Source organism: Pelophylax lessonae (genome assembly GCF_965119305.1).
Source record: "Pelophylax lessonae genome assembly, chromosome: 2".
Lineage (NCBI taxonomy): Eukaryota > Metazoa > Chordata > Amphibia > Anura > Ranidae > Pelophylax > Pelophylax lessonae.
Window position 1 is genome coordinate 748,663,370 of NC_138769.1, and position 16,219 is coordinate 748,679,588.

At 44.6% G+C, this 16,219-nt stretch overlaps 1 protein-coding gene and 1 pseudogene across 2 annotated transcripts in view; one reads left to right on the plus strand and one right to left on the minus strand.

Annotated features, from left to right (window-relative positions):
• The window catches only part of LOC309548381 (uncharacterized protein), a 47,078-nt gene extending 37,807 nt beyond the window's left edge, over window positions 1-9,271 (minus strand). The window contains exon 1 of the mRNA XM_082248322.1: window positions 8,489-9,271. Coding sequence (XP_082104448.1) covers window positions 8,489-9,227 — 739 coding nt within the window. The 5' untranslated portion in view covers window positions 9,228-9,271. The remainder of the gene's footprint in view (window positions 1-8,488) is intronic.
• Window positions 1-16,219, plus strand: part of LOC309548382 — a 482,992-nt pseudogene that overhangs the window by 404,657 nt on the left and 62,116 nt on the right. The gene's annotated exons all lie outside the window — the stretch shown is intronic.

The following is a 16,219-nucleotide window of genomic DNA, read 5'->3' on the forward strand; positions in this document are numbered from 1 at the left end:
GAGCGAAGGGGAAGCCTCACTGTCAGAATCAGGGTCAGTATACGAACCAGATGACAGCAGCGGCTCCCTGACAGATAGCTCCGACAGAGGGGTCCCTGCTAGGGTCAGGCGTACCCGACCCCATTCTGGAGTTGTTGACTTGCAAGAACTGGGGGTTTCTCGTATGCAGCAGAGTGCCAGTACTAGTGCTGCTCACACTTCTCGTGAACTGGCAAGCACGAGCGGCCTAGTACATCCTGGACCTTCAACCAGCACTGCAGTATCACCTGGTGACGTGGCGAGTCACCTAAGTGCAGTTGAAGCTGGTGCGGTGGCTAGCACGAGTCATGGCCCGCAGCCACCGCGTATCCGAAGACAGGCCCGTAGAGCCCATAGTGTCCTCCCTGAAGCGCTGGCATATCCTAATTGGCAGCCCACAGATTCCACAGCGCCAGTACTTCCCCCATTCACCGCCCAACCCGGAATCCAAGTGGAAACAGCTGGTTTTAATCCCATAAACTTTTTTGAGCTGTTTTTCACTGAAGATCTTTTCAGATCTATTGTGGACCAATCAAATTTGTACGCTCAACAATTCATCGCCGCCAACCCAAATTCACCCCTTGCCAGACCCTTCGCCTGGAATCCTATTACGATTCAGGAGTTTAAAACCTTTCTGGGCCTTTCCTTCAACACGGGCATTACAAGAAAGAATGAAATGCGGTTATATTGGTCCACTGACCCAATTCATCAAATGCATGTGTTCTCTGCTGCTATGTCCAGGATTCGATACGAACAAATATTTCGGTTCATGCATTTCAACGACAATGAACTCTGTCGTCCTCGGGGAGACCCTGAATATGATCGGCTCCACAAAATTCGGCCCCTCATAGACCACTTCAATCAGCGGTTCGCAGGCATGTTTACCCCCCAACAAGATGTCTGCGTTGACGAGTCCCTGATTAAGTTTACTGGTCGCCTTGCTATCAAACAGTATCTCCCCAGCAAGCGTGCCAGATATGGGGTCAAGTTGTATAAGCTTTGTGACAGGGCCACAGGCTATACAGTTAATTTCCGTGTCTATGAGGGAAAAGATAGCACTGTGGAGCCCCCCGACTGCCCAGACTACATAGGGAGCAGCGGCAAGATAGTTTGGGACTTGGTGTCACCCTTATTCGGAAAGGGGTACCACTTGTACGTGGACAATTTCTATTCAAGCGTGCCACTTTTTAGACACCTCTTTCAATTGCAAATTGGCGCTTGTGGCACCGTGCGATCTAATCGCCGGGGCTTCCCCCAACGGCTAGTAAATGCCCCACTGAGCTCGGGGGAGAGAGCCTGCTTGAGGTGCGAGGAATTGCTTGCAGTGAAGTGGAGGGACAAACTAAACGTTTACGTGCTGTCCTCCATTCACCCAGACACGGCAGTCCAAATTACTACGGTCACCGGTGTTGTTGTTGAGAAGCCCCTCTGTGTCCACGACTATAACCGTAAAATGGGAGGGGTGGACTTCAACGACCAGATGTTGGGACCGTACTTAATTGCCCGTAAGGCCAGACGCTGGTACAAAAAAGTGTCTGTATACCTATTTCAGTTGGCTGTTTACAACGCTTTTGTGTTATACAAAGCGTCTGCCGGAACATTATCCTTCCTTCAATTCCAAGAAGAGATAATCAGAGCCCTCCTGTATCCAGCTGGTGCTCCTGCCCCAATTCCCCAACCAGATGCAGTGAGCCGGCTGCATGAGAGGCATTTTCTGGAATTCCTCCCGAGTACCCCTAGACAACAATACCCCCAAAAAAGATGCCGTGTCTGCAGCAAGCGTGGATTTAGGCGTGACACCCGGAATTATTGTCCCGACTGTAATGACCGACCTGGTCTTTGCCACGGTGACTGTTTCCGTCGCTACCACACACTACTGGATTATTAGCGTAGGGTACAGCATGGCACAGTTTAGGGCACATTTACACAGGGTCTCAAAAGATGTTCGATGGCTATTGTCATTTTGAGAGACCCGAACCTGGAACCTGGAACTCGACGTTTGAAGAAAAAAAAAATACATAAAAGCCAAAAATAGTTGTCGTCTCAGTCATTTTTTATGTTCTTCTACACTTCCTATGTACTTTTAATGTACTTTGTTTGTTTTTCATTCTTTTGTGACCTGTTTCTCTTGCAGGTACTCGTCGGCTACCACGCATTGATTTCATATATTCTGACACAAACAGTGTTTGCGCTCAGCATATATGGATACCTTTGCTGATAGCAGCTGTGGTGATTTTCTGATTTCAGCACTGCAGTTAAAATCTTATTTTGGTATACGTGGAATATTGTCGTGTATACCCATCATTAAATTCAGTGGGTGGTTGTTTGGGCGGTTAATGATGAGTAATACTACGCATTATTCCTGTGCTGATTTCTGATAGGTTCTCTTTTTTTTCGATCAGCCCACAGGCTGCATGAAAAAAAAAAAAAACCTATATGCCAAACAAGGACCAGCAATGTACTGGTACATTGCTGGACTTTGAGTGGTTATACCAGGATGATGCCAGATTTAGGCATCATCTTGGTATCGTTTTTTACAGCCAGCAATCGGCTTACATGTAAAAGCAATCCTAGCAGGTAATTGGCTGCTAGACTGCTTTTACATGCAGTGGGAGGGGACTCCCCCCCCCCCCACCGCAGCCTTCCGTGGTTTTTCTCGGGCTCTCCTGTCCCACCGGTTAACCCGAGAGTTCAGCCGGTGGTTCAATTATCTAACCATAGAGCTAATTGGAGACGAGAATGGCTCCAATCATCTCTATGGCCTAAGATATCGGAAGCTACGAGCAATTCATGACTTCTGTTTCGCCAGAAATAAACCGCGCCATTGGGAAATTGGGAAAGTATTTTATCACACCAATTTTGGTGTGGTCAGATGCATTAAGGTCAGAGGAAAGATCTAGAGTCTAAAAGACCCCAATTTTTTTTAAAAAAGAGTACCTGTCACTACAGATTGCTATCATAGGGGAAATTTAAATTCACCGTGATAACAATAAAAATGATAAAAAAAAAAAAAAAATGAAAGAAAAGGTGTCAAAATAACATAGAAAAGCAAATAAAAAAAAAAAAATCAAGCCCCCCTGTCCCCCTGTGCTTGCGCGCAAATGCGCACACAAGCGTTGGTCTAGTGTCATATGTAAACTGCAATTGCACCATGCATGTGAGGTATCGCCGCCAACGCCAGGTCGAGGGCAGTAATTCTTGCAGCAGACCTCCTCTGTAAGTCCAAAGTGGTAACCTGTAAAGACTTTTAAAGGCTTTTAAAACCGTACGTAGTTTGTTGCTGCGGCACGGGCGTGCGCAATTTTTAAAGCATGTCATGTTAGGTGTCTATGAACTCGGCATAAGATGATAATAATATATTTCCCGGAACTTGTGGCAAAATATAAAATATTCCATGGACTCACCATGCCTCTCAGCAAATAGCTTGGGGTGTCTACTTTGCAAAATGGGGTCATTTGGGGGGGTTTTGTGGTATCTTCACATTTCAGGGCCTCCTAAACCGTTATAGGTAGTGAGAAAATGCAATGAAAAATGTACGCCCTTTGAAATTCTGATGGTTGTGATTGGTTTCGAGGTCCCGTACACAGCTAGGCTCCCAAAAAGTCTCACATATGTGGTATACCTGTACTCAGGAGAAGCAGCAGAATATATTTTGGGGTGTAATTACACATATACCCATGGCATGTGTGAGCAATATATCATTTCAATGACAACTTTGTGTAAAAAAAAAAAAAATTTTTTTTTTAGTTATTTTTCAAACACCTGTGACAAAAAAAATGAAATATTCAATGAGCTCAACATGCCTCTCAGAACATTCCTTAGGATGTCTACTTTCCAAAAAGTGGTAGTTTGGGGGGGGGGGGGGGGTTGTACTGCCCTGCCATTTTAGCACTTCATGAAATGAGATAGGCAGTCAGAAATTAAAGCTGCGTAAAATTCCAGTATTTACACCATAGTTTGTAGACGCTATTACTTTTGCGCAAACCAATAAAAATACGCTCATTGAATTTTTTTGTCAAAGACATGTAGCTAAATATATTTTGGCCAAAAAAAATAACATAAATTGAGTATATTGGATATTTTTTAAAAGACAAAGTTGAAAATGTCATTTTTTTGCAAAATTTTCGCTCTTTTTTTATTAATATCGCAAAAAATAAAAATCGCACAGGTGATCAAATACCGCCAAAAGAAAGCTCTGTTTGTGGGAAAAAAAAGGACGTAAATTTCGTTTGGGTACCACATTGCATGACCGCACCACTGTCAGTTAAAGTCGCACAGTGCCGAAGCACAAAAAGTGGCCCAGACGTAAGACAGCAAAATGCTCTAGTGGTAAGGTGGTTAAGCATTATTAAAATCACTGCTCCTGTAAAAACAATCCTTTTTTTTTTTTTTGTTTGCATTGATACACGTCCTCCAGGGCAGTACCCGAATCCCAATACACTTTTTATGGCAATAACTTGCTTTAAGCCTTTAAAATGAGGACATTTGATTTTTTGATGTTTGTTTCCCATAGATTTTAATAGAGTTTGCATGTTCGCTAGAACTTTTTCCCTGTTCGACATGTTCTGGTGCGAACCGAGCAGGGGGTGTTCGGCTCATCACTACACCCAACATATTGCAAATTACAGGCACTGCATTGAATTACATAAATCACTGATTTAGAGCTACAATTAATATATTGTTTAATTATATATGTTTGATTATTTGTAAAATAAGTCACTGAGGTGCTTTTTTTGTGTTTATGGCACTGCTTGCAAGTATTTAGGCCAGACATAGCATGTAGTGATTCCACAAGTTGTTGTCAGGCCACACCTACTAAGTAAAGGGGCTGGAAAAAAATCCATTCTAGTTCTGTCCTCCCTCTACCTGCAGCAATATATCATTTCATACTTAAACAGCCCTTGTTGGATTTCACTAATCTTAATCTATGCCCCATCTTCTTGCTCCCCTTGAACACCAAACTCCTTGAACGTCAGGTCTAGAACCAACCGAGCAACCATCGCACTAAGAATACCCTTCTTGATCCCCTTTGGTTTGGATTTTGCCCTCAACAATCCACAGAAACTGCTCTCCTAAAACTCACACATGATTTACTAATGTCTAAAACCAATTATGTGCTCCTACTCCTCTTTGCTGCCTTTGACACAGTTGACCATCCCCTCTTCTTCAAAAAAACTACATTTCATTGGCCTCCATGACTGTACTCTTCACTGGCTCTCATCCTAACTATTCCACAGCCTCTTCAGTGTCCCTTACATGTCTCCTTCCTCCTCTCCTCTTCCTTTCTCTATTGGGGACCCCCCCACCGCTCCTTTTCTCCATCTACACCTCCTCCCTGAGTAAGATGATAGCCCCCCGTATTTTCCAATACCATTTCTATGCTAATGACACCTAAATCTATCTCTCTACCCCATCAACCCACTCTCCTCACGTATCACTAATTTACTAGCAGATATATCAGTCTGGATGTCACACCACTTCCTCAAACTCAATCTATCCAAAACCAAGCTCATGATATTTCCTCCCACCCATGTCTCTTTCCCTGACTTCTCTGTCAAGATTGATGGCATGGCCATCAACCCATCCCCCCATGCCAGGGTGATAGGTGTAATCCTAGACTGAACTATCCTTTCGGCCCCACATCCAATCATTGTCCAAAGCTTGCCACCTCAACCTCTGCAACATTTCCAAAATACGTTCCTTCCTAATTCATGACACTACAAAGCTCCTAATTCACTCCCTGGTTATCTCTCACCTCGACTACTGAAACTCCCTCCTCATTGGCTTACCTTTACATGGCCAATTTCCCCTTCGGTCCATTATGAATGTTGCTGCTAGACTCATCCACCACACAAACTGCTCTGCATCTGCTACCCCTTTCGTCCAATCCCTCCATTGGTTTCCACTCACCCAACAAATTAAAAATACGAACAATAACTTACAAAGCCATCCACAATTCTGTCCCATCTACATCTCTAACCTAGCCTCAAAATACCAACCAAATAGTTCTCTTCATTTATCCCAAGACCTTCTGCTCTCTAGCTCCCTTGTCACATCCTCCCTTGTTTGCTTCCAGGATGTCTCCAGAGCTTCTCCCATCCTATGGAACTCCCTACCTCAATCTGTCCACTTTTACCTGAAAATCCTTCTTTTTGGAGAAGCCTATCCTGCCTCCACCACCCCACCTCTGATTCTTCTTGTATTGTAACTTTACTGTCTACCCTCATGTTGAAAAGCACTGTACTGTTGGTGCTATATAAATCCTGTATTATAATGAGAAAAAGAAGAAACATTTTAATTCAAATAAACAAGGCTTTAATATAATTTTAATGTTACACTAACAATTGTGTGCCTCTCATTGTAGTGTAGAAAGGGAAATAAAGCTCTGCAAAAGTAAAATGCAGACATTCACCTTGAACTTTACCTTTCCCCTCCAGTAGCGCCAATGTGACATTATTTTAATCAACAGATGTTTATAATCAAGAGTAAAAATATGGGGGGTGCACAAATTACATAACTTCTGCATTGGTATAAATTAAAGGAAAATGTTGAATTTTTAACTATTCCCCTAAATAAACAACAATATAGGAATCAAACATTTCCTACAAAAATAAAAAGCTCAAGGACTAAAAAGGGCTTTGAGAGAGAAACGCCCGGGGGCTAAAGTGGTTAATGACAGATTGTACAATTTATGTAATTATGGATTTTGCCCATAGTTATATTTCAGGGATAAAAAGTGTTCTTCACAAAGTTTATTTAATAAAAAGAACCCTAGAGGACTTTCAGTCCCCCACTTTGTAGTTCAGATCTTTTGCAGTTGTACTGTGGGATTGGTCTATTGAGATGAGCAAAAGCTGGACAGAGAAACAAGATAAGGACATCCAATCTTTGCATGATGGAATCCCATAAGCCCCGTACACACGATCAGATTAGCGAACGATCTCGTCCGTTTTTTGTGGCATGCTAGTCTGATGTGGAAAGTGAAGAGGTTATTTTCATACAAATTTTCCCATAGGACAGAATTCTACTTCAGAAGTGATGTCATATGTTGGATTGCTTTGTATGTGTTCTTTCGTCTCTGAGCATGCCTAGTCTTGCTCTTAAGATTTTTTTCTGTTGAAATCTGTACTAATTAGACGAAAATCGGACGTTGTATTACACAACAAAAATTTTATAGCCTGCACATCAGGATTTTGTCAGCCGAAAAGTCGGAGTTGGCTGTCGAAAGCACCATACTAACAATCCGAAAATGGGCAGATCGGTCGTCGGACGAATTTTCCCTACAGATTTTCTTATCGTGTGTACGGGCCTTTAGACCTGTGGCAGAACTGGATGAAACGCAAGTGGCCAGCTTGGATTAAGTGGTACTGTTGAACACATACCATAAAACAGCAGCAACTCACTGTTGGAAGGCCTACGCCAGCTTAGGTAGTTGTTTTCTCAATGAGCAAAGACGTTTCCCTGGCTGTTGTCCCAACCACAAACTTGCATGCAAAGCTGTCATCCATGAGAGGAGGTGGAGTGTGAATAAGAGGTATGGATCATGGGAGGGCAGGTGGAATGTGTAATGGGAGGTGTGGACAAAGGCAGGCTTAACTAAAACCCTCATAGTCAGCAGAACCTGGAATGGACTCTACCATGTAAGCTTCAGAGACGTGGCAAGATGCCACTTGACCACTACCCAGTCTTGGTACAGAGGCAGTGTTGTAAATGTATTAAGTCAGGATCAGGCAAAGAAGAAGACACTTGTGAACACAGCTCAGATAGTGATTCATGGATATGCATTCCATGTTCAGTCAAAGCTCCAAAAAAAGATGAGAATTGTGAGTAAACATGTGAAAAGGTAAAATAGTAAAAGGACTTTCTAGGTGTGTGCTTGATGGACATAAACTCAGTACATCTGTCCATTACATTTATGTTTGCTCACAGACTTTAGTTTGTCTTTCAAAGTAGCATAGAATAGCTACTACCGTTTTTTTACTAGCTTGAGAGAGAACATAAGGTGTTAAACTAATGAACTACCTGCGACTCTTTCATTGTGGTTGAGCTGCTACCTCTTTAATACCCCCCTTCTTTCAGCGTTCCCTCGCTGCAGCTGAAGCTTGTGAATCCTCTGGTGTTTGATTAGCTTGGCATTAACCGTAAAAGCTTTGTCACACTCAGAGCCTCTTTCCAGTGTGAACCCTAAGGTGTCTGTTAAGATTGGATTTCTGTGTAAAAGCTTTGCCACATTCAGGACACTGATATGGCTTTTCCATAGTGTGAATCCTCTGGTGTGTGATAAGGTTTGTACATTTTTTTCCACATTCAGGACATTGATGTGGCTTCTCTCCTGTATGAATCCTCTCATGTATGATACGCTCCCGCTTAGATTTAAAAGCTTTGTCACATTCAGAACACTGATAAGGCTTCTCTCCAGTGTGAATCCTCCGGTGTCTGATAAGGCTTTCCCTATTAGTAAAAGCTTTACTGCATTCTGAACATTGATATAGCTTCTCTCCAGAGTGAATCCTCTCATGTTTGATAAGCTCCTGCTTGGTTTTAAAAGCTTTGTCACATTCAGAACACTGATAAGGCTTCTGCCCAGTGTGAATCCTCTGTTGTTTGATACAGCTTCCCCTAGTTGTAAAAGCTTTATCACATTCTGAACATTGATATGACTCTCCAGTGTGAAACCTCTGGTGTGTCATAAGTGCTGTCTTTTTTGCAAAATATTTTCCACATTCAGGACATTGATGTGGCTTCTCCCCTGTGTGGACCCTTTTGTGTTTGAAAAGGTGTTCCGTCCGTGTAAATGCTTTATCACATTCAGAACACTGATATGGCTTCTCTCCAGTGTGAATCATCTGGTGTCTGATAAGAACTAACTTCTCTGTAAAAGCTTTCCCACATTCAGAACATTGATATGGCTTCTCTCCAGTGTGAATCCTCATATGTCTGTTAAGATCTGACTTCCCTCTAAAAGCTTTGTCACATTCAGAACACTGATATGGCTTCTCTCCAGTGTGAATCCTTTCATGTGAGATAAGCTGTGACTTTGATATAAAAGCTTTACAACAATCAGAACATTGATATGGCTTCTCTCCAGTGTGAATTCTCTCGTGTCTGATAAGATATGACTTCCATCTATAAGCTTTGTCACATTCAGGACACTGAAAAGATTTCCCTCCAGTCGGAACCTTCTGGTGTGTGATTCGTTTTGCTTCCATTGTAAACTCTTTGTCACATTCCAAATAAGAAACAATGTCTGAAATGACTCGTTATGTATACATGGGCTGGACTTTACTGTAAATCCATTGTAACCTACAAAACACTGAAAATACTTCTCTCCTGTTGTCCTCTGAGGCTGGATCTATGTTGAAGAATATCCCAAAACATACATACACTTTTAACACTGATAAGTATTGTGTTTGAATCATCCAGTGAACTGCAATAAAGACTTTCGATCACTTCAGACACACATATGGCTCATTTCTCATGTGACTTAGTTGTAAGAGGATCAACATGACTGAAAGCTTGATCTCAATCCACCTGTACAAAAAAGAAAAAAAAAATTAAAGTCAGAATTCTATATATAGGGCTAAATAATATTGATTTCTCTACTTATAGTCATCATTTAATATACACTGCTCAAAAAAATGAAAGAAAGACTTTTTAATCAGAATATGGCATCAATTCAAGTAAACTCCTGAGATAATGATCTGGTTAGTTAAGTAGCAGAATGGGATGTTAATCAGTTTTAGCTGCTTTGGTGTTAATGAACTCGTTTTGGCTAGGGTCAGTGTCAATACTAGTAGCATGAGGCGATACCTGGACCCTATAGAGGTTGCACCGGCAGTCCAACTCCTCCAGGATGGCACATCAATATAGAAGGTTGCCAGAAGGTTTGCTGTGTCTCTCAGCACAGTCAGAAGAGCATGGAGGAGATTCCAGGAGACAGGCAGTTACTCTAGGAGAGATGGACAGGGCTGTAGAAGGTCCTTAACACATCACCTGGACCAGTATCTGTGCCTTTGTGCAAAGAGGGACAGTATGAGCACTGCCAGAGCCCTACAAAATGACCTCAGGCCAGATTACTGGTGTGAATGTCTTTAACCAATCAGAAACAGACTTCATGAGTGTGGCCTGAGGGCCCGACCTCTTCTAGTGGGCCCTGTGCTCACTGCCTGGCTTGACTGGCATTTGCCATTGAATACTAGAAATCGCAGGTCTGCCAATGCCTGCCCTGTGCATTTTACAGATAAGAGCAAGTTCACCCTAAGCACGAGAAAGACGTGAATAGCTCCCTGTCCAGGACCGTGGCTGCGACCCATTGTAGCTGCTTCTCTGAGCCATTGACCCTCAGCAATTAGCCGTTGGGTTCACAACCTCCACGGTGCGTTTCCCGTCACTTGGCCCCCGCATTGGATGCCGGCGACAAGGAGACAACTTCGGGGTCACCAATGTTACTGTTGTTGGTAGAGTGGTATGAAGGAGCTGGCAACAAGGAGACACCTTTTCAGGGTCACCAAATGGTACTGTTGTGGGTAAAGAGGTACGAAGGAGCCAGCAACAAGGAGACACGTCTTCAGGTTCACCAATGTTATTGTTGTGGGTAGAGTGGTACGAAGGAGCCAGCGACAAGGAGACCCATCTTCGGGGGGGGGGGGGGAGCTGGCGATAAGGAGACACGTCTTTGGGGGTCACCAATGTTACTGTTGTGGGTAGAGTAGTACAAAGGAGCTGTTGCCAATGAGACACGTCTTTGGGGTCACCAATGATACTGTTGTGAGTAGAGTGGTACGAAGAAGCCGGCGACAAGGAGACAACTTTGGGGTCACCAATCTTACTGTTGTGGATAGAGTGGTATGAAGGAGCCGGCGACAAGGAGACATGTGTTCAGGGTCAACAATGTTACTGTTGTGAGTAGAGTGGTACGAAGGAGGCGGTGACAAGGAGACACATCTTCGCGGTCAGCAATGATACTGTTGGGGGCAGAGTGGTATGAAGGAGTCGGTGACAAGGAAAAACCTCTTCGGGGTCACCAATGTTACTGTTGTGGGTAGAGTGGTACGAAGGAGCCAGCGAGAAGGAGACATGTCATTAGGGTCACCAATGTGAAGTTTGTCTTTCAATGAAGTACTTCAAAGTCAATCAGCTTGCTTTATTCATATATGGTATATTCAGAATATACAGTGTCATCGGACCACAGTCAAGATGCAGTGTGGCGATTTCATGTTTGGTAACAGACGTCATACACATATTTTTGGCTATCTAAACACTTGCCACATATCATGGAGAGTGGAATTTTCCTAATTGATCTTTAACAATAATCATGATCATGCACAGATGACGAAATGCCCTCATCACTTATTGTTTCTGCCAATTAAGCTAATTAAGGTTATACAATCCACATAAACAAATGATTATAAAAAAAAAATAAATGAATGGTTTCAATCAAAGATGACATTAAAAACAATCCCTTTATTAATCAAAGATTCCGGGAATAGATATTTTTATGCCAAACTAGGACATTTTTTCGAACTAACTTTTAAGGTTCAAAAACCTCAATTTCACGTATTGTCAGAACACAAGTCACTTTGAGCTCATCTGCCTTATTCCAAGAAATCTGGAGGATACATTGCAACAGAACCGCCAACCCACATTGTACTTGTGGTCTTCCGTCAGTATACAGCTTCCTACAGTCTGGACATATATATAGAGATTCCAGGCACCCCCCATACAAAAACTAGCCTGAACTTAGCTTTGTATTTGTCTGAAAAACAACAAACTCTATATTGAAAACACCAACACAAACAGATTTACACTGTGGGACAAGCTCTCCCCCTTAGCAGCCAATCCACATACACATATGCATCCCATAATACGTTGATCTTTAAGGCAGACAGAACAATAAAACAAAGGAATACAGGTACCAAACAATAACAAACCCCACCCCACTATCTAGCAAGCGTCTACGAGACACTCCTGCAATATTCTAGCAATTTGAAAAGTCAAACCATTCATCTTCATATATTTCCTGAGGGACATTGTTCAGAAATATTATTGTCCAAAGTGAAAGAGCCCCTCAATCTTTCAACATAAACCACAAATATAGAACCCAGGATAACCGGGGTAACACGAAAGGCTGAGTCCAGTGTTGTTGTACAGCGAGTCTGATTAGTGCAGACTCGACTGGGGTTCTTGGTCACCCTGTGCCCCTAATATACACAGGATGACTTACATAAGAGGAGTCTAGGGACCCAAGACAGGGACTTCCCAACCTCTTCAAGGCAAGCTATGGTTCTACAGGCCCCCCAACCACAGTGACTCCCGTCACATCTCTCCCCTGTCCGAAGGAGACTAACACAGGAGGAGACCCCAAATGGGTTGAATTCAAAGTTAGTCCATAGTTCCCATCCCCCAATGTCTGTACCCACACAGTACCCCAAACAAATTGTCCGGAACACAGTGTTACTCACCCAGCCAACCTCTGCCTCTCTTGTAGAACATACCCGCCGCTGGGGAGAAGTGTGGACTGGCCCTTCTCCCAGGAGTCCTTTCAGCCGCTGGAGAGAAGCCAAGGTTGCTGGGCTCACTTTGTCAGGCTGTTGGGGATCTGGGCCGACTGCCCAGCAACCCTGGGGTATGCAAGTGAAGACTGTAGTCCCATCCACTTTCTCAGGAAACCCATCCTTTGTTAGTTGAGGGCAGAGGCCAGCAGCACTCTGCCCTGTTGCCAGCTTGCTGGGTTGGTGTCAACATTCTGGGGCACTGTCCGCTGCTGGGGAGTGACCACCTTCTCACCCTGGGCTTCCGGAACTGCTGCAGGTGTGGGGCAGAGGTCTTGGACCCTGTGTTCAGTTGTCGGAGCTTCTGTTATAGAGGTTTCTTGTAACTCTACAGATACTGCTGGCAGGAAATCCCATGTCCGTCAGTGGTGTTGCAGAAAGGCTGGCTGCCTCTCATCTTAGGGATGCTGAAGCTGCTGTTGGTGTTGGGCAGAGTTCAGTGATGTTAAGCCCTGATGCCCGCTGTTCCGTGAAAAATCAGTGGCCTTGCACACATCTTCCTGGATCACCAATTGTTGCAGGCAGAGGTCAGCAGCGATATGCCTGGATGCCCGATCTTCTGCTGTAAGCTCACTAAGACGTTCCTCCTCAGCAGAAAAGTCTAATAAATCCTCAGTCTCTGTTATTGCTGAAAGTCCAGGGCACAGGCTGGTGGCACTCGGGCCTAGTGCCAACACTTTGGCAGGTGATTTATCACCCATATCATCCTCAGATGAAAAGTCAGGTAAATCTGTACTCCATGGCTGGTGGTGAGTAGTGGGATCGACCGTCTCCACTCCCAGTGCTGTTGGCTGCTGCTGGGACGAGGGACCTACAATTTTCTCTCCCAGTAACACTGGCTGGTGCTGAGCAGAGTCTAGCAGCCGTCTGTAGGCGTTCTCCCGCTCCCATTCCTGAATGGCCAGAAACTCCATATCTTCCAGTGCCCAGAGCACTTTCCGAGATGTTCAGGATCTTTTCTCTGGAATTCATCATTTCCTCTAGCCACCACTTCAATTCACTCCCAAAGTTAGGGTCCTTTGACCACTTCTCTAATGACAGTCCCAGGCTGCCGTAGCCAAAGCCTTCCATTGGGCTGTCGTCTGCTGTCCATGGGCACACTTGTGTTACATACCAGCGGAGAGCTCTGTAGCTCTCGGCCAATCGTATCTCCTCCTGGACAAGCCTGCTTAACTCAGCTTTCCATTCCTTGCTCAGTTTATCTCCCAAAACCAACACCCACAATCCATACTGCCTTTCCTGGAAGGAGGGGGAGAATTTTACCCTGGTGTCACTGCTCACAGACTAGCGTTTCCTTCCAGAGTTCAAAGCACATTAAATCATACCATCCTAGCAGGACCTTCTCTGACACCGGTCCCCTGTGCTGTATCCGCATCTCTCGCAACCTCCTTCTGAATTCCTCTTCCATGGTGGCGGATAGCTGTACCTCTCCTCTTTTGTTATCCGGACCTTGGATCCTGGTGGATGTGTGGATGTTTGGATGTCCCAGACTGCAGGAAGCATCCCGCTGCTGCCAACCAGTGTAACAGAACCGCCGACCCACACTGTACTTGTGGTCTTCCGTCAGTATATGGCTTCCTACAGTCTGGACATATACAGAGATTCCAGCCACACCCATACAAAAACTAGCCTGAACTTAGCTTGTATGTGTCTGAAAAACAACTAACTCTTTATCCAACCAAAGTGACTCCCGTCACATACATGCATTACAAATGATCTATAAAAGTTACAATGTCCTTTTATGCATACAGAAGAAATCCTGAAAAGATAGTATACATTATATTTCAAACACTATGAGCTTCATATTTTATATCCAACTTGTCAGGGGGTAATACAATGTACTGGGGGGAGGGGGGAATAATACCATGTACTGGGGGAGGGGGAATAATACCATGTACTGGGGGAGGGGGGTAATACAATGTACTGGGGGGAGGGGGGGTGGAAGTAATATAAAGTACTGGGCGGGATGGGGATAACACAATTACTGGATGGATAGGGATAATACAATGTGCTGGATGAGTAGGGGTAATACAATGTTCTGGGGGAGGGGGGGTAATACAATATTCTGGGGGTAATAAAGTACTGGGGGGGGGATAACACAATGTACTGGATGGATAGGGGGTAATACAATGTACTGGATGGATAGGGGTAATAAAATGTGCGGGGGGGGGGGGGGAGTAATAAAATAATCCCGGGGGATGGCGATGGGGGTAGCATAAAGTACTGAGGGGGGGGGGGTAGGGATAGCACAATGTACTGGGGGTATGGGGGGTGGTAATACAATGTACTGGGGGGAGAGGGTTAATACAATTTACTGGGGGGGGATAGGGGAAATACAATTTACTGGGAGGAGGTGCCAATAATACAATGTACTGGGGGAGGTGCCAATAATACAATGTACTGGGGGGAGATGAGGGGGTAATACAATGTACTGGGGGGGGGGGTGTAATACAATGTACTGGGGGGAGGGGGGGTACTACATGTAGCACCCTCCTAGGTAGGTGCTAGGAAAAAGCATCTATTTCTCCTTCTGCTTATCAGGGGTGCCTAATCTGTTGGGTTGCCTGTTGCATGTCTCCAGGTGTGATTCGCTGGGTATGAGGGAGTGTCCCCACTGTATCCAATGAGGGAGCTTGTTCAACAGTGGATGAAACCCAGCCAGTGACACATTGGCTTTTGTGTGAGTCCCAGTCTTGCAATGCATCCTGGGATTGCTCATAAAAGCCAGGGGGACATGTGACAGGGTGTCTTTGGCGGGAGTCCCAGAAGGAGGCAGACGGCTCCTCCTGCTGTGTGAGGAAGGTGGTCTCAGGCGGTCGGCCTAGTGAACCAGGTGTGGAGCTGAGCTTCAGAGGATCCAGAGTAGCTGTAGGTGGAGCTGCTGGCAGAGTCTCTTGGAAAAACAGTGTCCGTAAGTACTAAGGGACTTGCCAAAGGGCCGGCCTAGGAAGGGGGACCACTCCAATGAAGTCAGGGGAGCAAGGAGCCAGCTCACACAGAGAGAGTTACAGTAAAGGGGGTGCCATGAAGAACCCTGAAGAATAGGGATAAAGGGAGTGCCTAGTTGGCCCCTGAAGAGCGATTCACAGTGCAATACAAGTTCATTAAATTCTTCTTCACTGCTAGTGACAAGGTGAAGCAGCGGCCTTGCCGCACTCAGTTATATGTAAACGTCCCAGCAAATTGTGCATAGCTCATTCAAGTTGGAGTATCCCACTTATCCCTTCTCCCATCCCAGTTCTCAAATAAAACTACAAAAAACCAAAACCCCTGGACTGTTTTCTGACTGAGCCAAGCACTTTGGAAATGCTAAACTGTGATGTTGTTGCTATGGGTATCCTAGGGTAATCCGTAACCAGCAGCTCCCAAGGGAGTAGTGCTACATTTGGGGCTCGTTCGGGATGTCGCCCTGCCCTAGGTTACCGGCACGGTTGCTAATGGCAACGGCCAAAGACAATTTTCAGAAAACGCCATTTTTGCTGCAGAGACTGTGTTCTAATGCTAAAGAAATGTGTGAGGCCTGCTCTACAGGAGATAGGGAGAGTGGGATGAAGAGAAAATTGCACAATGATGGTTGCCCTTGGCAACGCAAAGATTCCAGTCAGAATCGCAATCTGTACCTACAAATGTAGGAAATGTCGTCTGAGTTA